At 39.2% G+C, this 26,989-nt stretch overlaps 1 protein-coding gene across 10 annotated transcripts in view; it reads right to left on the reverse strand.

Moving 5' to 3' along the window:
* The window catches only part of ANKRD26 (ankyrin repeat domain 26), a 188,380-nt gene that overhangs the window by 77,710 nt on the left and 83,681 nt on the right, over positions 1-26,989 (reverse strand). For 7 of the 10 annotated variants that reach the window (XM_043550006.1, XM_043550032.1, XM_037888923.2 and 4 more), the window contains 7 exons: positions 26,229-26,461; positions 24,010-24,168; positions 15,573-15,606; positions 15,172-15,313; positions 13,391-13,607; positions 5,611-5,794; positions 1,765-1,911 (listed from right to left, as the gene is read on the reverse strand). In XM_043550006.1, coding sequence (XP_043405941.1) covers positions 1,765-1,911; positions 5,611-5,794; positions 13,391-13,607; positions 15,172-15,313; positions 15,573-15,606; positions 24,010-24,168; positions 26,229-26,461 — 1,116 coding nt within the window. The remainder of the gene's footprint in view (positions 1-1,764; positions 1,912-5,610; positions 5,795-13,390; positions 13,608-15,171; positions 15,314-15,572; positions 15,607-24,009; positions 24,169-26,228; positions 26,462-26,989) is intronic. The other 3 variants (XM_043550035.1, XM_043550018.1, XM_043549994.1) reach the window with 2 other exon arrangements.

The following is a 26,989-nucleotide window of genomic DNA, read 5'->3' on the forward strand; positions in this document are numbered from 1 at the left end:
AATCGGCTGAAAAGGCTCTGAACGCATGTTATCTTTTAGTGAATGAACTTACTGGAACTATAAGATACTATTCAGCAACCAAATCAGTAAGCCACATTCAAGTTTCTTTTTTACATCAACAATAATATAAACAAAGTCTTTAAATATTTTAAATCTAAATCCTTTCAAATACATTACCGTACATGTACGCTTTAGTACAGGCACCACACTATAGGCCCTACAAGAAGGATGTGGAAAAATTGGAAAGAATCCAGTGGAGGGCAACAAAAATGATTAGGGGACTGGAACACATGATTTATGAAGAGAGACTGAGGGAACTGGGATTGTTTAGTCTGCGGAAGAGAAGAATGAGGTGGGATTTGATAGCTGCTTTCAACTATCTGAAAGGAGGTTCCAAAGAGAATGGATCTACATTGTTCTCAGTGGTAGCAGATGACAGAATGAGGAGTAATGGTCTCAAGTTGCAGTGGGGGAGGTTTAGGTTGGATATTAGGAAAAACTTTTTCACTAGGAGGGTGGTGAAGCACTGGAATGCATTACCTAGGGAGGTGGTGGAATCTCCTTCCTTTGAACTTTCTAAGGTCAGGCTTGACAAAGCTCTGGCTGGGATGATTTAGTTGGGAATTGGTCCTGCTTTGAGCAGGGGGTTGGACTAGATGACCTCCTGAGGTCCCTTCCAACCCTGATATTCTATGATATGGGGGTGTTTTTATATTCCTTTAAAAATATGGTTTAGGCTTGTTATCCCATTTGCAGAATCAGCAACAGAACCTAGCTCTCCTGATTCATTGTGTTTTAACTTCCCTATTTATTATCTCCTTCTCTGACTTCTATTTGAATATATATCCTACATATTTTAACTTTATGTATTATCTTGGCATTAAAGTGTGGTTTTTTTCCCTACGTATCCTTCGTTTTCCTTCCCTCTCTCTTTTTTCCCATATTGCTGAAGCTTAGGTATGTAGTCTTCCAATCATCCAAACAGCATAATGTACTCAGATAATAATCAAATAGGAGATGCATATGTATTCTCTTTTGCTCTGGAGACGGATAATTCATCCACTCTACCAAGAATTTTGGGTAGTGTGGTGAGGAAGAAGTACGACCAAAAGTTGGAGTGTTCCTGTCAAACAGCTTCTCACTGTGTCAGCCTCAGGCATGTTAAATGTAATCACATTACTTTGAAGATGAAGTTACACTCTCAAAAGTGACTGTAAAAATGGGGTTCTTGGAGTCCATGTTTGTCTCAAATTTGCTCAGTTTACAAATAAACAGCTATTTTTAATAGATGTGTTCTTTCTGCTTTGTCCATCACTGCTAGTAGTAAGGAACTCAAATGGGAACTTTGTTATCTAGTATATCATAGTATTTGAGCCAGAAAAGGATCCAGATCAATCTCCTGCAGCTTCACTGGCTCTGCACTGCTCGCAGGAGTTAAAAGTAATTAAAAAAACAACAGAAAACATTTGAGAATATTGTCAGAAAAATAAGCAGATGACTGAAGTTGAGAAAAGTGTCATTTTTACTTTACAAATTTTCTAAGAGTATTTGGTGGATACTGCCGTCCACAACATACCAATTTTAAATCTGGAAGTGAAACAAACAAAGATAGGAATGTTTACAAAACTATATTATTTTCATATATTGTAAATATTCTGGCAAAGGGTGGCATGTTAAGTCAATGCAATTACAAAACATCCTTTGTTTACACTCAATAATGAACACTGTGTAATTTTTCTTTGAACTGGACAGAACGCTGCTTACTTCTGAACTTTTGGCTGCAGTTATTTTAGTTTCTTCTTCTATTTCTTTCTGCCTCCAAAGATGGTTGTTCAAAATACCCTCTTGTAGAGCTCTGGCACTCTGTTCTTGAGAGAGCTGTCTCTGGGTTTCATTACGTTCTTCTTCAACCTAACACAAACACATTTTAAATATTTTAATATTGGAAAAATATACTAGATATAGTAATCATTGTCCTTTTCATCATGGCTTCCTCACCCATACATGAAGAGGTTCTGCACATTTGCCTAAAGAACACCTCTTTAATATATGTCTGCTTCCTTAGGATGTATATAGGATGGAAGTCTATCTTGAAAAGACAGAATTTAATATTGTCTTTAACTGATCTACTTTTGACAGTAAATTGAAAAGAACTTCCAATATTTAGATCACCCCAAGCATTAAGAAAAAACATTTTTGTAACAAATTTTTCTTTCAAAGATGAAAGTAGTCACAAGAAAACATAGCTCTAAAGTTTCAAAAATATGTCCCCAAATTATGGGCTTAAAGTTGCAAATACAATTACTGCACCTGCAGTAATTACTGCAATTGTGGACTAAACTCTTGATTGCCACAGAAAATACACAAATAATTGCATTTGCAATCCTGAAGCCTTAACTGAGACCCAGCTAAAAGTCAGGTTCTTCATATCACTGCACAGTAATTTACAGCAGAATTTAGTTAAGACATTAAACCTCAGAAATTTATAGCATCTTGACTTCAAAAGGACTTAGGTATGTGCTTAAAGTTAAGCATATGCTTAAACGCTGTGCAGAACAGGACTTCAGTGCTTCGCTGAAATGGGATTTATAACTTGTGCTCAATCCAAGACTTTGTCAAATTGTTGTACAAACAGTTCAGTGTGTTCATACTAGTCATGCTTACTGGTGTCTTGAAGCGTTGCAGTTTTCACCACATCCACAAAGTCTGTTCTAAACCATTTCAGATGCCCTTTCGGTACTGATCATACAGTTCCTGGCACAGCTTCCAGAAGCAACTGATTCTGGGAGATTTCAAAATATTGATGATGGAATGTGTGACAGTAACAGAAAGACCACCTGAGCCATTTTATTCTGAACCATATTAGTTCCACGTACATTTGCACGAAATCTGTAGAAGTTGAAACTGTTCAGACTAATCTAGTATTTATTCCTACTGAAAGCAAGTCTAATCTAAATGGTAGTTGGTACCAATAAAAACAATTTGGATCTTGTATGTGTAAAAATAGGATGTGTTCTACAAGTGTGGTAGAAGGACCATGCTATTCTTAGCATAGTAAGTTTCTCTAGAGAAGATAAGGCCTAAAAGTCACAATGGGGAATTGCTATCATGTTTTGAGGATACGTTCGTATGCAGGCTGAACTTAAGAATGTTCAATGATAAAGCAGCCTTAATGTTAAATACATTTCAACAATGAGGGTTATAAGTAGGTCAAGGCTAGTGAAAAGATCCATGAGATCATGTGCAGACAGCTGAATGGTACACACTGCATAAACATGACTGTTTAAATAGCTTAATCATCGGATTTGAGATACCCAATCCTTTACGATAGAAATCATGATCCTTATTTTATAGTCAGTGTCTCACTGAGTATCAACTACCTACACAAGCCCAATAAAAACTATCTGTTAGAAATAGAGACCATGAATTCATAGCTTTACGATGTTTTGCTTTTTTTTAAAAAAAGCAGTCAACATTAAGTGAAGACTGACACTAAAATGCAAGTCAGAAACACACAAAAATTCTGTGTGTGTTTTCTGAAAATACGAGAAAAAAATAAATCAAAGGATCTTTTCAACTTAAAGTGATATTCTCAATATTCTTTGTCACAGACTTCTTAAGCTGAACTAATTGGACAATTTTAGATTATTTCTGAAGCTGTACCAAAAAAAACAGTCCTCTCTGATGAGCAGGTTACTTTTCATGGAAAACTAATTTGGTACTGAAAATGTACGGAATCTACAATTAAACAATTTGATCACCTAGTATCACCTAATATCAAATATGGGTAAATTAATTTTCCAGTGTTTGGTATTGAATAAAGAATCATTTTGCAAGAATGGACACCCTGCTTCCATTTTAAAAGTTTAAATAACTAGAGCCCTGCAGAGATACAAAATTTGAGTCCACATCCATCCATGATCCGCAGACATGGTCTGCGGATATAAAGCGGATATCTGCAGATTTCCAGGGCTCTATAAATAACACACACACTTCTCACAGCTAGGATGTTACCAAGGGACACAAAGTTCTTACCATTTTTCGAACCATATTCACAAGGCCTTGTATTTCCTGAGGTGTTTTCCTCTTGAACCCCAGGTCTAATGTAGTTGAAGGAAAATTAATTCCTTTAAGAGCGTTCTCTCTCACCGGAGGAATAGAAAATGATAGAAGATGGGAAGGAAATCTGCTTTCAAGTCTGCTGGGAACATGTGCTCTACACAAAGGAGTAGAGGCAACAGAGCCTCTAAGAGGAGGACTAGAGAAAGAAGAGATGGGCTCCTGATGAGGCTGAATAACTTTCTTCATTCTACTAATTCTAGATCTGCCAGCCCATTTGCTACAATCCACACAGACAGAAGTCAAAAGAAAATTTCCTAGCACGCTACACTCTGAAAATATCCACTTTTGGGCAACACTATTGCAGTCTGCACAAATATTTCTTAAATCCACATTTTTTTCAGCTTGTTAAAGATCTTCTATTCCAAATTCCCGAACAAAATACTAAGCTGGAGATAACAGGATTCCAGGAAAAATTTATAAAAGAAAATACAAGGCCCGGGGAACTTGGCAGAGTGTCCTGGAGTGAGACAAAAACCTTCCTTAATTTCTTGATGTTTGTTCATAAGTTCTACCTCTCATACTGACAGTATGAGAGGGATGAAAAATAGGCAGGTATTTTAACTATTCTTAAAATTGAACGCAGACAGGCAAATATGGCAAATTTAAAATAAAATCAGTAAACTAACAATGTTCCTCTACTTAATTTTACCAATTTGTAATCAATTTATTATGGAAAAATAAAAATAACGATACATCCATATCTGCATCCATCTCTCTTGCTGTGTTCATCTGACATCACAAAACACTAGAGCTTTGCTTTCATGGCTAATTATGATGTCACTAAAAATTTCTCCACACCTGCCTATCTTTATTACTCAATTTCTTGTTTGTTCTCAATCATAAGGTTACAAAGGAACAAGATACACATTTGTCATTCCTCTAAATTCAATGAAGCAGGGTGAAATGACAAATATTTTTTGTCAAGAACCAAAAAAGAACAATTATCAGACATTTATCTTCTTCACTTTAGAGAGTCCATAAGAAGATGAAGAAGTTCTTCGAGTTTACCACCCTGGCATATCCACATTTTTGAACATGGCTTAGTGCCACAAGCTCAATAGCATCTGGAAAGCAGTGACCATTAGGGGTCTGAATAAGCCTCCCCACAGATCAGGATTGTTGTTGTCAGATAACAGAAACTGAGGGTTGCTGGGACTACAGTCCCTTTTATGCCTATATTCAACAAACAATATGATCAGTCTGAGAAAAATAAAAAACAACATGGGGTATATCTGTAGAAGCAGCATATTCTGAGATTGCATATGCTACTGAGTGCTGGAATCTGCAGAGCCAGCTCTTGAAAGAGAATCATAGTTTCATGAGCATGTATATAGAGAATTATATACTGCCATTGTATGTTTGACAATTTTTTAAAACCCATTTTTAAAAACATATTAGAACAACACATCTGAATTAAAACAAATTGGAAGAAACATATACAAGAAAATTGTGTTGAATTACATATTTTAAGATTTAATAAACAATAACCTGTTTCAAGTGATTTCTCAATGTTCTCAACTCCATTTCTAGACTCCTTTGGGTTAGCTCAAGCTGTTGTTTCTCCTCCATCTCTTTACAGTACTGATCTTCCTTCTTTCTAAGCAGTTCTCGGTTTTTGTCATACAGCATTTCTATACTCAATCTCTTTTCTTCTTCTTGTTTCAAAGTAAACCTGGTATTTAACACAACATTATTTTAAAACCAAACCCCTGGAACATGCTTGCACCCATCATGATTTTCAACTGTTGATATTTCAGCCCACTTAAAAAATTGGTAAAGAGAAATTTTCCACAGTATATAGCCTGAAGACCAAACAAACAGAAGAAGCACATTTTTAAAATCCCCACCACCTTCAATTCTTATCGTGTGACTCTGAAACGGACTTTTAAAGCAAATTGTAACCTCATTCAGAGGTGCCAGCTGTACAAAAGTTTTGATGAAGATACATAACACACAAACTCACTAAAACAACACAATATTTGGATATAAAGTTATAAAAGGCAAAGTTGTAAAACACATTTCCTTACATAATGAACACAATGCCTTACTTAAAATTAAATACATACTTTGATTATCTTCAATGCCATAAGGGCCAAATCCTATATCTTATCCCAAACCATGGAAGTGGGAAAGGAAGGGCTTCTCCCTGCCCCCTTCCAAAAAGGTACTATCCAAAATGTTGAGTCATTTTACAGTAATACGGAACAAAGCATATTAAAACAGAGCAATTAACATAGAAATAAAACATATGGCCAGATTCTCAAGCTAGTGTAAATCAGTGGAGCTATGACAATTTACTGTAGTTGAAGATATGGTCCAATGAATCTAAATAAGGTAAAACTTGACAGCTACTTTAAACTAAATATCTTTACTCTGAACCTGTAATATTCACTAGTAATTCCAAATAAGTAGTATAGGTAATACTACCAGTAAAGTAAGTGTCTAAGGCAAAACTGGCAAGATTTTAAACATGACTTTTGTACAAATAAACTGACTGAACACCTTTGTAGTAATTAAGCAGAATGTTTTCTCCTCTGCAAAGGTTTTTTCCCCATAATGGAGTGTACTTAAAGAATGAAGCCAATAATCTAAAATAAGTTTAGAAAAGTCTTGCTAGTTAATCAGCATAAGCTTCAAGCTTAATGTGATAAAAATGACAAGCATTTTTTTAAATGCATGAAACTGAACCTTAAGGTATAACATCGATTTAATTTTTAGGTTAACAGAGAATGAAGGCCTTGAGGAGAGTTTAGCAATTTTATTTTTTTCTTTTCTGATAATTGAATCCAATTATCTATAAGTGTAGAGACAGTGAACAATGAAAAACACAATGCATGGTATGTTTCCTTGTTCCCATGACATGAATAATAAAGCATTTGAGTATTGGGTGACCTTTTAGATATTTTAACCAATATCACAAATCACATAGACAACAAGGAAAATCTGATTGTATACGAGGAAATGGCTGGTTTAAAATCATGCTAAACATTTTCCAAGTATTTGTAACTACTAATATACAAGTGATTCATATTTCAGAGTCTGAACTCCAAACTTTACAAATAGTAAGGAAGACAAAATGTCCCGTTATGAAAAACACTGACATGTAACATATGAATCTGAACTTCAGAGATAAAGGGTTCAATGCCATACTTACTGTAACTCTGCTAGATTACAGCTGGTCATGAGTGTAGAGCTAGTATTCATTTAGTTGTAATTTTATTTAAAAAAAACAACATTCAAATATTTGTTATGAAAATAAACAGTGTGTAAGGATTTGGTAAATAGAAAAGAAAAACAAAAATATGCCAAATTTGGGATCAAAGTGAAGTGTCCTTTTAAATACTAATACTTATTTGTTACACAAAAATCAACTTCTAAAAACAGTCTATTAATGTGAACAGTAACAAAACAAAATTACCCCCCCCCCCAAAACAAAAACAAAAAACACCATACTATTCAGATGTATAGTTAAGAGATACTGCTCAGGTGGAAGCCCAAAGTTTGATCTTCCTTAACGGTGGAGTCCATCTAAAAAAGGAGTATCTGCCCTCTGTCTCAAAACTTGCTTGTTTCCATCAGCCTTTCAGCACTGAACCCAACCCTGGCCTTCATTCTAGACACTACCCACAGTTCCTAATACCATATATTAAACTAAAAAGTTGCAAAAATCACTAACATTAACAACTCATGAGCTTTCATCATTATAAATGAAGGTTACTTTCTTGTAACCGGAGTTCTTTGAGATGGCTCTGCACATTCCCACTTAAGGTATTGAGCCACCTAGAGGTGCTTAATGGTAGAACCTTCGCCAAATGGCATCTGTTAGAGTGCTCATGTGCCCCTCAGCATCTCCAAATGGTCTGAGAGTGAGGCTATATAAGGTGCACAGAGTCCTCTATCAACTCAGTTCCTTTCACCACTGACACAGAGAAAAGAACAAAACAACTGTGAGAAAGAGGGTGAGAAGTGTGAATATATAGATTTCAGAGCAGCAGCCGTGTTAGTCTGTATTTGCAAAAAGAAAAGGAGTACTTGTGGCACCTTAGAGACTAACAAATTTATTTGAGCATAAGCTTTCGTGAGCTACAGCTCACTTCATCAGATGCCTCCGATGAAGTGAGCTGTAGCTCACGAAAGCTTATTCTCAAATAAATTTGAATATATAGAGCCATTTTGAAGCACTCTGCTTACAAGTAAGTAACCTTCATTTCTTCTTTGAGTGGCTGTGGATATTCCAATTTATGAATAATTTGTTAAGCAGTGCTGAAAATAACATGAAGCCGGGAAACGTAGTCCTAACTGAATAGAGAATGAAGCACTGTTCTATTAAATCTAGCATCATCCCCTGAAGCCAAACATAGAGCATAATGTTTTGTAAAGTGTGCATAGAACTCCAGGTTGCAGTCCTGCAAATCTCAACAAAAGGGAATTATTTAAGATAAGCAAAAAACACTGCCACATATCTAGTGGAATGAGATCACAGGTACAGGAGTTTTTGCTAACGTGTAACATTTAACAATACATTGGTTAGTCTATCTAGAAATAGTCTGGTGAGACACAGTATGACCTATGTGATTTTTACCACAAGGGATGAACAATCTAGATGGTTTTTGAAAACTTTTAGTTCTATTTAAATAATATTCAAGAACTCTTCTTGCATCTAATGTATTTAAAACAAATTTCCCCTTATTTGTACGCAGTCTTGGAAGAAATAGCAGCACAGTAATTGTCTGATTGGTGTGAAATTCAGAAAACTACTTTTAGCAAAAACCTAGGATCACGTCTAAGAAACACTTTGTCTTTATGAAAAGACATAAATGGTAAATCAGCCATCAAGGCATTTAATTCACTTACCCTTCTGGCTGACATTATGGAAATAATGAATGCCATTTTTAGAGACAGATGATACAAAAACCACTCAGCCAAGGGTACAGAGTGTAGATAAAACCAAATTAAGATCCCAAGGAGGGACAGGATACCTCAAAGTGGGATACATTTTAGATAATCCCTTCTTAACTTTTTAACCATATTATGCACAAACAGTGATCTCAAATAGTAAGCTGAGATAGCTGCCAACTGAACTTTCAAATATAACCCCTTAGTCTTTAAGTACATTAAATATTCTGAAATACAAGGAACAGAAGCTGAGACAAGGGAATCAGATTTTCACCACATGAAATAGCAGCCTTCAACAGCCAATCATCCCAATATGGGTAAACAAAAATACCTTGCTTTCTCAAATGAGCCTAGAGACACTTTGTACATATACTCTTGGTGTTGTGGACAGGTCAAATGGGACCACCTTGTACTGGAAATGCTGTCCCGCCGCCATGAAACAGATACTTTCTATGACTGTGTCTGATAGACATATGAAAGTATGCACCTTTTAAATCTAAACTTGCAAACCAATCCATAGTTGAAAGTGAAGGGATTATGGAGGCCAAAGTTAACATACAGAAGAACCAAAACTCACAAATATATTTCGTCAGGTTTACTGAAAAGACCATCCCATTCGAAGGGGAGATCTTCCATCTTAATTCCAGTATCCAGAACCAGAGAAGAGGACGAAAGCCTGGAGAGAGTACTTTGACACATTCTGATCTTCCATTAGGATTGCATTTGCCAATCATCTGACAAACCCTTCACAAACAATGCCATCTTTTCCAGCAGGTGGAATTAATAGCTGGTCATAACTGCTTGATAATTTGCCATCCTACCACCAAGAGAGGAAGAGAACAACACCTTTCTCTGTAGAGACTCTATCATTAGGAGTGGAATATGCTTGTCCAGACCTCAACTTGCTACTAACAGCAGCCACCACCAGTGATTTAGGTATAGGATGTGTGTTAAAATATGAAAATCTTTCTAAGGGTATCTGATATAATTTGTCTGCCTTCTTGTAAACAGGCTGGCAAGAGGCAGGAATGGACCAAATAGTCTTAGCCAGCTGCAGCAGACAATGAAGAACTGGCAATGACATGCCACTTTTGGAGATAGGCACAAAAATGTTGAACACTGGATGGAATGTTTCCTCCACAGCTACTGAAGGTAAGGTCAAAGTGGACGCCATGCGATCCACCAGGCCATGAACTGCAGAGTCCTCAGAAAGGGAAGTGGTGCAAGCCATTCCCACATACTCATCTGGTGATAAATCAGGATCATAGTCTGTGTCAGCATGCTCATGTTCAAAAAGAGGAGCTATTTCCTCATCTTCTTCAGACAGAATTTCAGGTACCACTGTCTGTGATGCAGACAGATCCGGTGGAACCAGATCTGAGGATTTCTCCACCACCAAATTCTTTATAAAGGAAACATCATCTCTCCATTCATAAAGAAGACAACTGAAAAATTTCTGCAGCCTCACCCAATAAGGCCCTGGAGCCCAGGACTGTCGTTTCTCCAGCAACTGGGTTCCAAGAATATACTTGTAAGAGGAGGAGCCAGGAAGAAACAAGTCTCTTTATTCTTCCTCTATCCTCCTGTAAACACAGTTTTGGCCTCAGATACAGAATGGAGTGCACCAGAGACAGCAACAGACCTGGAGGATGGAGAGAAAACTGTTTGTGGAGATTCTGTAAGAATCTTAGGAGGAGGAGGTATAGGTGAATCAGGAGAAAGACCAACAATCTCCTCTGTTCTTCCCTTTTTTTTTTTAAGTGAAGACAATGCAGACCTTGGAATCGACGAAGCCTGTCTCTTCTTGAAGACTCTCACATCTAGATCTGAGGAATGCTTGGAAGTTGAATGGTATACATCAGCCACAAAAGTAAAAGTCTTCTTTGGATCCGAAGATGGACTCGGAACCAGAGCAGATGTCAAAGCCAGAGCTGAAGATCTGAGCAGCACAGGATCCAGTGAAACACTCAGGTCTACTCCATTGGTCCTTGAAGCTGAAGCTAGAACTGGCCTGGGTTTCAGAGCCGTAGCCATAGAGGCCCTGTCAGAATCAGACAGATCCGATAAAAATGACTCAAGAGATCTGTCACTGCTAACTGTGCTTGTCTTCACCCTTGCTTTCTTCCTTACAACTGACACAGCCGGAACAGAGTTCCTGGAGCCCTTAAGGTTCTTCAGTTTGCTGGAGGAAGTCATGGAAGCCAAGACTGGCCTCTTAGACCTTGGATCCAACAAGTTTTTGCAACTGGATGGTTTGGCCTCAAGAGGCTCCTTAAGGAGAAGCAACTGTAATCTGTTGTGCCTCTCATCGTGCACTCTGGGCATGAAGATCAGCAGATGGAACACCCAGAAGGAAAAAAGTTGTCTCACAAGCATTTCAGGCACCGAATGTGGTCATCTGATGCTGGGAAGACAGCTGGGCTTGAAACCCAGCTTCTTTCTCTTCGGTTCCACCATAATCCAGAACTGAAATATTAACTAACTATACTTCTATATGGGGGGGTGGGGGGGGACACAACAGGGGATTGGATGGGTGGGGCTCGGCGGGGGGCTCTAGTTCTGGATGCAGGGGGTGAGCCTTGGTGGGATAGGGATTCAAGTGCAGGGAGGGTGGCTCGATGGGGCGGGGGGGCTCAGTGGAGTAGGTTCTCTGTGTGCGTGAGTCTTAATGCAAGGGGATTGTGCAGACATGGGGGCAGCTCCCCATACAGTGACCCCTTCTCCTTGTGACCGAGGAGTAATGTGGGCAGGAAGTGGGGGAGGGATGTGGCCTTTCCTGGGGTGGGTCTGATTTGGCCCCAGCTGCTTCAGGGGAAGAGAAAGTTCCAGTCCCCCCGCCCCCAGCAGCTGAGCCAGGTGCAGAATTCCAATTCTCCCAAGAGTAATTCACTCTGTCACTCACCTGGGCTGTACACTGTGAAAGCAGCTGAGCCACCTGGTTCTCCTGGGTCACTGCTTTCCTGACCTCCCCTTACACAGATCACGAAGGCAAAACTTACCTGCTAGCAGAGAACACGTGGCTGAACTCCCTCAACATTCCTCTGTGCCCCCTTAAGGGGATGAGGGAGAGGGGGGACAAGCAGCAAAGCCAGGCGCTCTATGCCTGCTGGCTGTGCAGTGGGCTGTGCAGTGAGTCAACAGGAGCTGCTCCCTGCCCTCCCCTTATACAACCTACATGGGCAAACTGACTGGCAAACACAGAGTGCCTTGTGTTGCCGCTCACCCCCTGCCCCCCAATGTTCTTTCGCGGGGAGGAAGCAGGGCTAAGGGAGAAATCTGTATGCTCCCCCCATGCATCCCCTCTGCGACATATTCAGTTGGGGGGGGAGGGGCAATGCTTCCCCCTCCCCCAAAATCCCTGCTTATGGTTATCACTAAACAATTATCAAGACACTAAGAACTGGAGAAAAACCAGGCCTGAACAGACTGGAGTGATTAATTTTTGTCTGCCACAGCAGTTGGAAGGAACTGAGGTGGTAGGGGGCACCTGTGCCCCCTTATAAAGCCTCACCCTCAGAATGTTTGGAAACACTGAGGGGAAGACTAGGAGATGGCGTGCGAGGACTCTAACAGGCACTGCTTTGAGAAAGTTCTGCCATTAGGCTCCACTAGGCAGTGCAATACCCATAAGTGGAAATAGCAGAGCTACTCAAAGAACCCTCATTTTTCCATACTCTCTCCATCTCCTTTTTTTTGCCATCATTCTTTGGGGCACAGATTTGTCACATTATTTGTCTGTAAAGCACTGTGTGTACTCATGATCCTATGTAAAAAATGTCTAGAAAGTCCTAATTTTGTAAATAAGCAACTTGTTTCTGAAGATTGGAAAAACAACAGCCTGGAACAGATCTTACTTAGAGACTCTACCAAAAGGATATCACCACACAGTCTCTTTCATATAAGGTGTACACTGGATTGTTTATGGTTAGTGTGACAGAGGTTACAAGGGTAGTTCTCACCATGGCAGCCAAGAAGGGGGAAACTGTATGGAGTGAGATTTACCTGAGCAAGAGATAGCAAAAGGCAGCAAAAGGGCAGCTGTGCTCTATTCCTTACTTTATCCCCAAGTAAATCACTCCCTCCCTTTCCATGTTACAACAATTAGCTGAAAAAAGATTGCATGAAAAATATCTGGCAGGTAGACTTTCCAGGCAAAACTACTATAGAACAGTAAGCTTTTGACCAAACAATTTTGAGCTTGATGCTGTAAAGTGCTGAGAACTAGCCCAATCCAGCAAAGTACTTAAGAATGTACTTAACACTGAAAAGCATGTTAATCGTCCAATTGACTTTAATTCCAGCATCCCTTTTGTTATTTGCATTCAGACAAAGTAACCTGGTAAAATGCTTATTAGAATTTAAGATTCCGTACTTGAGACTGCTGACATCGCTTTCCCATTCCATTTTTTGGTGATCCAGCATGGATTTCAATTCTCTGGTCTCTTCCAATACTGCTTGTAGCTCTTTCTTTTCATTCTCAAGCTTTCTTACTTTTCCCAAAAGCTGTGTATAGCGGCCCTTTTCACGTTCTATTAATCGTTCATATCCATGAAGTAAGTTCTGAATTTTCAAGAGACTAATAGAATCTGCTTTGTGAAGAAAATCAACAATGTAAAGATATGTGCAGATTTCAATTTGCAAAAAAAAACCAAAAGCACTTCAGATTGCTTTAATTTTCTATACTGTATCTGGAAACAAATGTAAATGTCTCTTTCAGTACTATTCAAAATCCAATATAACAAACATAACAAATGCTCGCAAAGTATTGCTTGCAGATTTCTTTTGCATCTCTGTCGAAGAAGAAATATTTTCTAAAAATACTTCTGTTCACCGTATAATTTATGTAAAATATATAAACTATCATTTACATTAGAAGTGCAATGTTAAAATTTTATTTTCATTTTTATTTCATTATGCGAAGTACAAACCAGATTATACACACACATATTCTGTGTGCGTGTTTGAACATAAAACATTTTATACCTCCAGTGATTGTGAATGCATGTCCAATTCAGTAACTTCTATATACTACAAAATGCATGCTTCTACAGTGAGGAGGCAATTTTCAAAGGCATAAAGAGGAATTGGGCACCTAACTGTCTTTTATGCCTTTGAGCATCTCCGCTTGCAATACCTGATAGAGAAATTTTGTGGCATGTTAAGTGGTCATTGCTTGTTCTAAGTAAAGATACTGTAGAGTAAAGATTATACAGTAAAGCTACATCACTTCTGTGCAAAATGGAGACAGATATTAAGTTTGATCTCTACTTCCCCTGACAAAGGTATTACAGAGGCCACATACCCAGCTCTGGGAGTGGGATAAAGGAGCCCTTTGCAGCTGCAATACTGGATACCTTTGTCTCTTTAAATGCCAACGCTAATAGATTCTGTAGTGTCTAGCTGCTGCTTGCGGAAGCTAGACAAATAATGGGGGGCGGGGAATATCTAACTAAAGCTCAGCAAATCTACAGAGAATGGGGAGGAGATTCTGTGGCATCTCTATAGCTTTGTCTCCACTGCAATTAAAACCCTGCAACTGGCCCATGGCAGCTGATTCAGGCTTGCGGAGCGTGGGGTAACAGGCAGTTTAATTGCAGTGTAGACATTCAGGCTCGGGTCAGAGCCCAGACTTTAGGGCCCTGAAAGGTAGGAGGGTCACAGAGCCTCAGGGCTGCAGCCTGAGCCCGAATGTCTAAACTGCAATTAAGCATCTCCTTGAGTCCTGAGTCTGAGTCAACTGGCATGGGCCAGTTGCAGGTTTTTAATTGCAGTGCAGACATACTCTAAGAGGCTATCTCCCTTAATACCTTTGCTGGGGGTTTTCCTCCCCCTGTTGTGTGGCTGGCTCTGGGACTTTTAGAGACCTTTTAGGAGGTAGAATAGGCCCTTTTACCCAGTCTATGAGGGTTATCCTGGCTTACTATCCTGAATCAGTGCTTCAGACAGCCAGAGCTCCCAGGGAATGTATCCTTCTTTATGGTCAAAGGAGACAATAAGTTTGGGAACAAATAGCTAGAAATACCAAGGATTTAAAAATAAATATGTGCTTTAATTTACAATGAGAATTCCAAGACACACAGGTGAAAAGCATTAATGTTGTCCAGAAATTGAAATCATTTGTCTTCTGTTGCTATGGAAACATAACTCTTTTACCTTTGCCATCCATACTAAGCTGCTCTATCAGCAACACAGCATCTCTGTAGGTTGAAGCAGGCAACTCAAAGTCCTCTATAGCAGTGTCAGAAGACTGAGTTAATTCATCAAAATCATCTGCAACATCCATCTGTTTGCCAATTTACAAACAAGACATAATTTCATGAGTAAAAAATAACGCAAATTACCGTACATTATAACAAAAACAGGGTTATTATTAATTTACTCAACTATTTCCCACACATTGTGGTCTCAAACATAATAGACTGTAAACTCTTCAGAGAAGGGACAGTGATTTACATATCTGGTGAAACACCATGCCATTTATGAGTACATAAAGTGCTATATAAATGCTTAACATTTAAAGCAATATTTTTGTTTAGTAAGCTATTTTACAGTACCTTGTTCCTTTCATCTACTGTTCTGGCTCCAGGTCTAGAATACAAAAATAAATTTTGATATTGGAAAACTGATGTTAAGATAGAAGTACAATTATATGTTTGTTCTGAAAATATTGATTTATTTATTTAGTAAATGTGAATTCTTTTACGGTCAATCCTGCATGAGATGTGGACAAGGGCTCAGAGTATACAGCTGAGTTACCATCAGAGCTGCTTAACACAGTGCTTTGTTACTCACAGTCCAACAAGACGAATAAGCTGAGAGCAGTGGGTGGACTGGCAAGAACACTGCCCAGAATAAGTCATGAGGTATTAAACAGCTGGCTGAAAAAGTAATACTATTTTCTTACAACTAGGCCTGGACATGGACGCTTGCTCACATTGCTCAGAACCATGTACACTTCACTACACTCTGCAGTAGATGGCTCTCTGTAGATGCTGAACAAACATTATGCTCAAAACTGGGGGTTTTGGTTCTCTCTCTTCTTTCAGCATTAAGGACAAAGCCTCTTATGGTCCAAAATAATTTTAAACCACTTATTTTTGGATTCCCCAGTTCTTCACCAACAATGTTTAATTTTAGTTACAGCTGTTGAGAACCTAGAAAAGCAATCTAAATGAGTCTTGCAAATATATTCCATAAATGCAGAAACTTAATCCTTTTAGTGTGCCATAAAGTGTAAATATGGTCTCAACAGGAAACAATAGGAACATTTTTTCAATGAACTTTGGATGTTGCAGAGCATTACACACAAAAATGGTCTGATTTTCTAAAAAGAATAAAAATTACAGTTTCTGACATGACTTTTTTTAAGCAGTGATAAACTTAATTTTTAAATACTCAGAAACATACCTGAACTGAGTCACCATGTGATCTTATTGATATAACTGTTCTTCCCCTCCTCATCCTGTTCTTTCCTTCACTGATTTTGTTATTTCCATATTTTAGATTAGAGGTTCTCTAACTGTGGTCCCTGGATAACTGCTAGCCTAAAGTACGTGCTGGTGGTCTGTCACATGCTGCTAGCTCCTCCTTATTTCTAAAAATATATAGACAGCTAAAAATAGATTCTACTTCCCTAAATATATTTTTCTTCATAAGCAATTACGCAAAGTGAGCAGTCATGGGGTAAGAGGGATGGTCCTCTCATGGATCAGTAAGATAGGAAACAAAGGGTAGGAATAAATGGTCAGTTTTCACAATGGAGAGAGGAAATTAGCAGGGTCCCCCAAGGATCTGTATTGGGACCTGTTCTGTTCAACATATTCATAAATGATACGGAAAAAAAGTAAACAGTGAGGTGGCTCTGGGGCTTTTAGAGACCTTTTAGGAGGTGGAATAGGCCCTTTTACCCAGTCTATGAGGGTTATCCTGGCTGGTTATCCAAAGTTTTCAGACGATACTAAATTAATCAAGATAGTTAAGTCCAAAGCTGATTGTGAAGAGTTACAAAGGGATCTCACAAAATTGGGTGACTGGGCAAGAAATGACAAATGAAATTCAATGTTGATAAATGCAAAATAATGAAACCTAATCCCAACTATGCGTACAAAATGATGGGGTCTAAATTAGTTGCTACCACTCAAGAATGAGATTTCGGAGTCATAGCGGCTAGTTCTCTGAAAACATCTGCTCAAAGTGCAGCAGCAGTTTAAAAAAAAAGCTAACCATGTTGGGAATCATTAGGAAAGGGATAGATAAGACAGAAAATATCACAAAGCCACTACATAAATCCATGGCACCCCTACACCTTGAACACTGCATGTGATTTTGGTCACCCCATCTCAAAAGAGATATATTAGAAATGGGAAAAGTAGAGAAACAGGCAACAAAAACGACGAGGGAGATGGAACAGCTTCTGTATGAGGAGAGATTAAGAAGACTGGGACTGTTCAGCTTGGAAAAAAGAAGACAGAGAGGGATATTATAGAGGTATATAAAAACATGAACGGTGTGGAGAAAGTGAAAGTGTATTTACCCCGTGACATAAAACACGAACCAGGATTCATTCACCCAATGAATTAATAGAAAGCAGGTTTAAAACAAACAAAAGGAAGTATTTCCTCACACAACACAGTCAAACTGTGGAATTCATTGACAGGGGATATTGTGAAGGTCAAAAGTATACACAGGTTCAAAAAAGAATTAGATAAGTTCATGGAAGATATATCTATTAATGGCTATTAGCCAAGATGGTCAGGGACGCAACCCCATGCTCTGGGAGTACCTATACTTCTGACTGTCAGAAGTTGGGACTTTATGACAGGGGAGGGATCACTCATTAATGGCCCTGTTCTATTCATTCCACCTGAAACATCTGGCACTGGCCACTGTCAGAAGACAGGATACTGCGCTAAGATGGACCATTGGTCTCACGCAGTAAGGCCATTTATTTGTTGCAATTACCAGTGTGTTAGGCATCTGTACAAAGGAAGAGATGCTCTAAACATCTGTAAATAGGATAGCAGACAGTCCCTGAGGATTTTCTGTATTAAAATATATTCCAAGCTACGAAAAACACTGAGAACTGTTATTTTAGATTACAAACTCTTTGGGTAGAGACATTAGAATTTGTTTTGCGAAGTCCCTCGCAAAACAAATTCTAAGCTCTGTTGGTACTACAGTAGACACTCATTAGTAGCAACATATCAGTTGCTATCATGCCCTTTTGCTATCATGGAATCATAGGACTGCAAGATACCTTGAGAGGTCATCTAGTCCAGTCCCCTGAACCCATGACAAGTGTTGATCTAACCTGCTCTTAAAAATCTCTAATGATGGAGATTCTATAACCTCCCTGGGCAATTTATTTCAGTGCTTAACCACCCTGACAGTTAGGAAGTTTTTCCTAATGTCCAACCTAAACCGCCCTTGCTGCAATTTAAGCCCATTGCTTCTTATCCTATCTTCAGAGGTTAAAGAGAACAATTTTTCTCCCTCCTGCTTGTAATAACCTTTTACGTACTTGAAAACTGTTATATCTCCTCTCAGTCTTCTCTTCTCCAGACTAAACAAACCCAATTTTTTCAATCTTCCCTCATAGGTCATGATTTCTAGACCTTTAATCATTTTTGTTGCTCTTCTCTGGACCTTCTCCAATTTGTCCACATCTTTCCTGAAATGTGGCACCCAGAACTGGACACAATACCCCTAATCAGCGCAGAGTAGAGAGGAAGAATTACTTCTTGTGTCTTACTTACAATATTCCTGCTAATAAATCCCAGAATGATAACTGCTTTTTTTGGAACAGTGCTACACTGTTGATTCATATTTAGCTTGTGATCCACTCTGATCCCCAGATCCCTTTCTGCAGTACTCCTTCCTAGGCAGTCATTTCCCATTTTATTTGTGTGCAACAGATTGTTCCTTCCCTATTTACTTCAGGCCATTTCTCCAGTTTGTCCAGATCCTTTTGAATTTTAATCCTATCCTCCAAAGCACTTGCAACTCCTCCTACCTTGTTATCATCCGCAAACTTTATAAGTGTACTGTCTATGCGATTATCTAAATCATTGATGAAGATATTGAACAGAACCAGACCCCGAACTGCTCCCTGTGGGACCCCATTTGATATGCCTTTCCAGCTGGACTGTGAATCACTGATAACTACTCTCTGGGAATGGTTTTCCAACCAGTTATGCTCCCACCTTATAGTAGCTCCATTTAGGTTGTAGTCCCCTAGTTTGTTTATGAGACGGTTACACGAGACAGTATCAAAAGCCTTATTAAAGTCACGCTATACCACATCTACTGCTTCCCCCCTAGCCACAACGCTTGTTATCCTGTCAAAGAAAGCCCTTAGGTTGGTCTGACATGATTTCAAATCCATGCTGACTGTTACTTATCACCTTATTATCTTCTAGGTGTTTGCAAATTGATTGGTTAATTATTTGCTCCATTATCTTTCTGGGTACTGAAGTTAAGCTGATTTGTCTGTAATTCCCTGGATTGTCCTTATTTCCCTTTCCCTATGCTGCTCTTAAGTGGCGGTTGCTGTTATGGGGAGTGTCTGACCAAAGGCATATGACGAGTTAAGAGGGTTTTGGAAGGGATGTGGCAGCCACATTGTGAGGGGGAAGTCAGGGTGTGGGTGTGTGTGTGTGTCCCCAAGTTTGGGGGGAATTGGGCAGCGGAACCCTGTGTTTGGCAGGGGAACCCCCAGTTGGCAAAATGGCTGAGCAAACCTGGCTGCCAGGGCCAGGATGAGGATGCTCCCACTGGCAGGTTCATGCTCCACCCTGGACAGGTCAGTGCCCTGACCCCTCACTGCAAAACAGCATACCCACACCCCACTGCCAGCAATCGAGATGGAGGGGACAGCTCAGTGCACGGGGGGTCTCCACTGCAAAACAGCGGCCTCCCCATCCCCACCAAGCCAGACGCTGAGGAAGGGAGAAAGCCCTCTAGCTGTGCCTCTGATGCTCCGTCAACCCCAGCTCCCTGCCCCCCAAAATCCCTTTCTTCCAGATCTTCCCCCAAAACTCTCCCCCACGCATGCTCTCTACACAGGTTCTGTCAGGCAGGGCAAGTGGACAGGGATGTGTGCTCTGGAGCTTCGCTGAAGGGCCAGGGTCGCAAGGGGAGTGCAAGTATGCAGTTTGGGGAGGCAGTGCCCCTACATGCCCCCTCAATCTCCACCACTGGATATGATATCACAATGTCACAAATATTGATCTTATGTGATGGCTATGTTGCTGTTACCGAGTGGACACAGTTGGGAAAGTGTTTCTCATAGCGGCAGTTGCTCTTATAAGGTGTTGCTACAAACAAGTGTCTATAGTATTACTCACAGCTGAAGAATAACTTCGTCACCGAATAAAATTACAAGAGCAACAAAAATAAGCTAAGAATGACTTCGACACTATGCTGTTAATTTTATGTCATGAAAATGTGTTGCAATGGGTAATATCACAGTGAAATAATGGAAATCAGTGATCTTCTCATGTGGGGCTCTGCAAGGAGGCAAAAATATTTGTGAGATACTGTCACTTATCTATGTAAGCACGAATCTGTTTCCCCTTCTCACCAGTTAGATAGCAAAGTTGAGAGCAAAGGAAGACAGGAGAGCAGCACCACCCTACCCCAGCAGGGAAATGGGTAAGATGTAAAAAAAAAAAAAAAAAAAAACTATCACAAACAAATGCTAGGGAGTAACTTTTCCTTTTCGTAAGTCTTTCTTCTGCCCTCGTCTAATATGCATTCAGGATATTTAGTGAATGTTGAGACAAGAACCCAACATTTACTTAACAGCGATTCTTGAAGGACCCAGGCCCAATGAGAGAGCACTGGGATGCAGAGGAGTTCAACTCATATTGTTATATGAAGGAATGTGGAGACAACAAGGTTACTGTCTGGCAGTCATCCAAGCAGATAAAGTGACAACCCCATAACAGAATGTCACTGAACCTCCTAATGGTGAGTAATGGCTAGCCTTCTTGTAAGCTAGACAGTGTTTCTCAATGACTGGTCCATGAACCAGCGCTGGTCCCTAAGATCTCCCTGACACAGTTTAGGAAGGTAGCAAGCTGGTCCCTGCTATCTAAAAGGATGAGAAACGCCTGAGCTAGAAGATACAAGTGCATACCCTTCTAACAATGGTAGTCTTCATTATCAATTCATCTCTATTGCAGCTATCAAAAAAGGCTAATATCCACATCCACAAACACCGTGTGGAGTTCTTTAAATGGGGAAAAGTAGTACCCTAACCACGCTCCAATCCCCCATGAAGATGCCAAAAAGGAAGGCTAGGTGGGTTCAGAAGCAAAGTCTTCTTTCCTTTTTTATTTTGCTTTTCCTCCTATACTCCTATCTTTTTTCCCTAAAAGAAAAAGACTAGGGGCTGGTCCTCACTGTGGGGAGATCCATGCCACTGCCCATAGATTCCTTCTGCAGGAATTCCATGTATATCCCCTCACACACCAACTAAATTGTTGCTTCAACCCTTATATGTATGTGCTGCAGTTGGGGTGTACCTGGTCCACCCACCATTCTCTGGGGTGTACCACCCATCCATGCAGCAGGGATCAATTTAGAGGGTGAAGACCAACTAAATCAACAGCAGAGCGCTCTCCAAATCGACCCCAGTACTCCAGCTCCCCGAGAAGATTCAGGTAAGATGACGGGAGAGCATTCGGGGGGAGGGATAGCTCAGTGGTTTGAGCATTGGCCTGCTAAACCCAGGGTTGTGAGTTCAATCCTTGCGGGGGCCATTTGGGATCTGGGGCAAAAATTGGGGATTGGTCCTGCTTTGAGCAGGGGGTTGGACTAGATGACCTCCTGAGGTCCCTTCCAACCCTGATATTCTATGACGCAGCACAGTGAAGACACTGCGGTAAGTCAACCTAAGTTATGTCGACTCCAGCTATGTTATTCACGTAGCTGGAGTAGCATAAATTAGATCAACTTACCCCTGTAATGAAGATAAGCCCTAAGCATTAAAAGAAGAGAAGGGGAACAGAGCAGTACTAAAATGAGGGCTACACACTTCTGAATAAAAGGAAGCAAAAGAACCTGGAGAGGAGGACGGTTTTTATAGATAAGAGAGAGTGAGCTCTCAATTCATTTGCCTCTTTATTTCCTGACATACTACACACTTTTTGAGAAAATTATTATGGAAGGGATGGTATATGGTCATGGTACTAGTGGACAACCAGGAAGATGGATGGATGGGGCATGTCAGACCACTGGAAGGTCAGCTGCTGAGAGCTCAAGTTAGCGATGGATCGTGAAGGCTACCAAAAATTCTGCTACAATGTCACTGATATTCAGACATGAATAAATAGATTTACTATACTTTTTAGATAGCTCACTAATATTAAGTTGTTCTGAATGTCTGAAATAGGATGGGAGAATAGTCATATACTGCAAAGATCCTCCTAGAATACTTCAAAGAGAAGTGTGCTAAGCTTACAGCCACAGACTGAGTATCACTGATTTCGTGTACCTGAACAACAAAACAAACAGCAGTATGCAGTGTTGTAGCTTTGTCGCTCCCAGGATATTAGAGAAACACGGTGGGTGAAGCAATATCTTTTATTGGACCAAATTCTGTTGGTGAGAGAGAAGCTTTTGAGCTGCAGAGCTCTTCCTCAGGTCTGAGAAAGGTACTCAGAGTGTCACAGCTAAATACAAGGTTGAATAGATAATTTAGCATAAGGAGTGAGAATATATACTAAGGGACCATTCAAGGTGAAGTGGCCTGTTAACACCCCTATAAGTCATAGGACAAAAAGGGGGCGGATACTGGGTTACAGATTGTTGTTGTAAGTCATGAATCCAGTGTCTTTATTAAGTCTATGATTTTTAGTGTCTAGCAAAGGTATGAATTTAAGCTGCCAGGCTCATCTTTCGAAAATGTTTTGCAGGTTTCCTTTGAGGATGAGGACTGATCAATCACTCTATAGCTAACCTCTTTGTTAAAAGCGTTCACCCACAGGTGATACAATGTTTTTGTCGTTTATCATTTCCCTGTGAGAGTTCATTTGAGAACATAGTGATTGTCTGGCTTCACCCACATAGTTATGAGGCATTTAGTGCACTGTATGAGGTACACTAAATGTCCCAATAAAAATTGAAAAAAATCAGACATAAAAATACAAAAGTGTGAGAGCACACTATTACTGAAAACTTGCTTACTTTTTCATTTTTACCATATAATTATAAAATAGATTGAAATATAAGTATTGTACTTAAATTTCAGTGTATAGTATATAGAGCTGTATAAACAAGTCATTGCCTGTATGAAATTTTAGTTTGTATTGACTTCAAGAACCACTGGTATGTGCTAACTACTTACGCGGAACTATCTGTCCTAGTATTTAGCTGTGACAGTGAATACCTTTCCCAAACCTGAGGAAAAAACTTCTCGCCCTCTCCAACAGACGCTGGTCCAATAAAAGATATTACCTCACCCACCTTGTTTCTCTAAAACAAATACAATAGCTCCTCAGAGTTACAAACACCAGAGTTATGAACTGACCAGTCAAACACACACCTCTTTTGGGACTGGAAGTACGCAATCAGGTAGCAAAGGGGAAAAAAAAGCAAATACTGTACAGTACTGTGTTAAATGTAAACTACAAAAAAAAATAAAGGGAAAGTTTAAAAAAAGATTTGACAAGGTAAGGAAACTGTTTCTGTGCTTGTTTCATTTCAATTAAGATGGTTAAAAGCAACATTTTTCTACTGCATAGTAAAGTTTCAAGGCTGTATTCAGTCAATGTTCAGTTATAAACTTTTGGAAGAACCACCATAACATTCTGTTGAGTTACGAACATTTCATAGTTATGAACCACCTCCATTCCTGAGGTGTTCGTAACTCCGAAGTTCTACTGTAGTACTTATTGTTAGTGTCAGTTCTCAAGCTAATTTCTACCTTAAATAAGTTATAGTTCTAATAGTCTTAAATTAGAAATACAGCATTGTTATATTCTGTACCTTCCTTCATCCTGAGATGTTTCACTTAAAGTGCTATCATCCAGTATTTGGAATTGATTTCCATTGGTAGAATTCATCTGCTGATTACCTCTCTGTTTTGAAATACGCTTTTTGTTTTCATTTTTCTTTGCATCCTTCACATTCAAGGCAGAATTACTACTTTAAACATAAAGAAAGAAAAAAATCCAGTACTTAAGTATCTTCAAATAAAATACTTTGTAACATAGACAAATACAAAAATAATACAGAAGACAATACCCAGGAACACTGAAGCACTTAAAAGAAACATGTCTTCTATGATAAAGTACTGAAGCTGATTCCACCAAATAGTGAAGGACACACCAACAGTCTAAGCACAAATTTTTCTCCACACATGGATGTGGCAACATATATTAGAATTCCTGGGCCAGATTCAGCCCAGCAGGAGCAAATGTCACTCTTCTGCACTTGAGTAGTTCCAATGGGATTTCAGTGGCACTACTCACATGCTTTAAATTAAGCACAGTTTGCTGGAAAAGACTCAGCAGCTTGCAGGCTCAAACCCCACAAAGTGCTCTTACTTACTGTTTGGGAAATTCCAAGAACTACTTATCTGCAATTTGATCAACTTGGTAACAATTTTCTGAGATTTCTGTACGGGCAAGGAATAGCGATGGAATTCTTTATAGACATAAATGTGGCTCTTACTAATCCATTTCTTTAGCTAAAGTTAAGTTGAAATAGATATCTGAAAACTGTAAATTTCCATCTATTTATAGAAAAGATTTTCACGTTGTAAATATTTTTTAGATTACTAGAATACACTTTTGTATTCAAATATCAGCAGTGTTTAGTTTCTTTTAATTACTCTTTTAATCAATCTATCGTGGTTATTTTTAATTCTCTTATTAATTATATGTAATATAACAAAAATACTTTATATTGTCATTCTACATCCTGCCTTGTCTCAACCCTTACGCCAGAGGTGGCCACATTTTTGGATAGATGGGATATGAGGTGGATAGACCCTGATCCTTGTTAGTTGTCACTGTGGCCTGACTTTCATGGATGCACAAGTACACAGGGAGGCATAAATGCCCCCTTATTCCCTTGCACCTATAGGCAGAGGTAGAGAAAACAGCCTCCACAGTGCTCATCCTTTGTACCCCACATAAATGAAAGACAGTAGGAGATACAGAATGGGGAGCAGGCAGAGCACTGGCTTCACCCACAATGAACCAACTAGCATAGCTATCCTGGTACAACCAGCTAGCACAAAGATGGTACAGGGTACTTATTGAAGCAAGGGGGAACCCAAAAAGCAGACTGTGACTCACTGTGCCTCCCTGTCTGCTCCAGGGGTCGTGCAACAACTGAGTCACAGTGTTCCTTCTGGTCTGCTCTACAGGCAACCCAACAACGTGCTACCACGTACTCAGGGCAAAAGTATGACTGTGCCTAAAAGGGGAAGAAAAGAAGAAAGGTGATGAGAACTAGTGTTTGCCTACACTCTCAGCTGAGTTCAGAAGAAAAAAAGTTACTAAAAGGTTAGGTTGCAGTTAAGAAAACCTTGCTGCCACTAAGCAGCAAAATTAAAAAGAAATGGTCATGTGTGATGGCAAGCCAACCTTTGTCCATCTGCATGTTATTCCAACTCTGCGTAACTCATTAAAAGTATCATCTCTCCCCTTATTCCTGCGAAACACACATGAATAGAATGACAATTAAATCTATAATCTTATTGATTATAAAAGAGACAACTTGCACCCAACCAGAAAAGGAAAAAATTAAACTGTGAGCCACTGTCTCTCTATAGCTAAGTCTGCAACCAGTTTCCACAATGCCATTGTATTTTTGCAGGTCTAATTTTGGCTTTGAAAATGTATTTGGCCTGAATATTGATACTGAAGTCAAGGAGAATTTTTAGGTGGTTCAACATTTTTAAAAAGGCGCTAATTTAGGGTCCTAAGTCTATTTTAGGCGCCTAACTTTTGGCAACCTTTTAAAAAAATCTTGGTCAATGTGTTCATTTATTCAATGGGTAGTGCACAAATTATTATGTCCTTAACGATTTTTAGGAAGGAAGGTAAATTTAGTGTTACTTGTAAGCAAACACAATGTGTACCCCAAGTTTTCACAGGTGGAAGACTATTTCATTAAGCTACAGAATAAAAAATACTTCAGACAATTAGGTTTACATGCAAATAAATAAAGATCATTATTTATTTTTACTATCTTACCCCTTCAAAGGTATTTGAATTAACTTCGCTCTTTCCTTGGAGGAAATACTGTTCTTCGTGTGTTTTTCTTCTTCTGTGGTTTCTCCACTTTCTACTGTAGAATATTGATTCCCTTTTACAGTGAGCTTCTGTTTCATTTGCTGGTTAATACCATTTCCAGCCAATGTTTGCATATATGACTTATAAGCATCTTCTCTTTCCCCACATTTTTGCTTTCTCTTTTCCTTTTCTACCTAGGATAAGAAAGTTTGACGCTTAACATTTTTGTCATCATTTTCTTGAATTAATAAAGAGGTACTCTTGCCAAAATGTACACTAAATTGTACTCCTATGATTCACATAAAGGAACTAAAAAGTTAAAAGAACTACACTTACATAATATTCCGTTACATAGGTTAGCAAGGGAGTGGGAATACTTTCACCATTGGGGGAAAAAAGATGAATTCACTCACTACTAAAAAGTTTAATAAAAACATACCCTTTAAAACTGAAATACAATTTACATCTTAAAACATGAAGCAATGAAGAGCTTAACTGTATTAATGACAGCAAGTTAGAAGGAATGAATAGTGTTTGTTATGTAGACATAATAGATATGATTAATAGAAATGTGTACACAATTCTTTTTGAATGAAAAACACCTAATCAGAGAATGGTTTCACTGAAAACTGAAGAGTTTCAGCAAAGGGTAATGAAAGATACACATGCACAGAACAGAGCAGATGCAAAGACTAGTCAATACCCTGTTCAGATGCTATTTT

Source organism: Chelonia mydas, chromosome 1 (assembly GCF_015237465.2).
Source record: "Chelonia mydas isolate rCheMyd1 chromosome 1, rCheMyd1.pri.v2, whole genome shotgun sequence".
Lineage (NCBI taxonomy): Eukaryota > Metazoa > Chordata > Testudines > Cheloniidae > Chelonia > Chelonia mydas.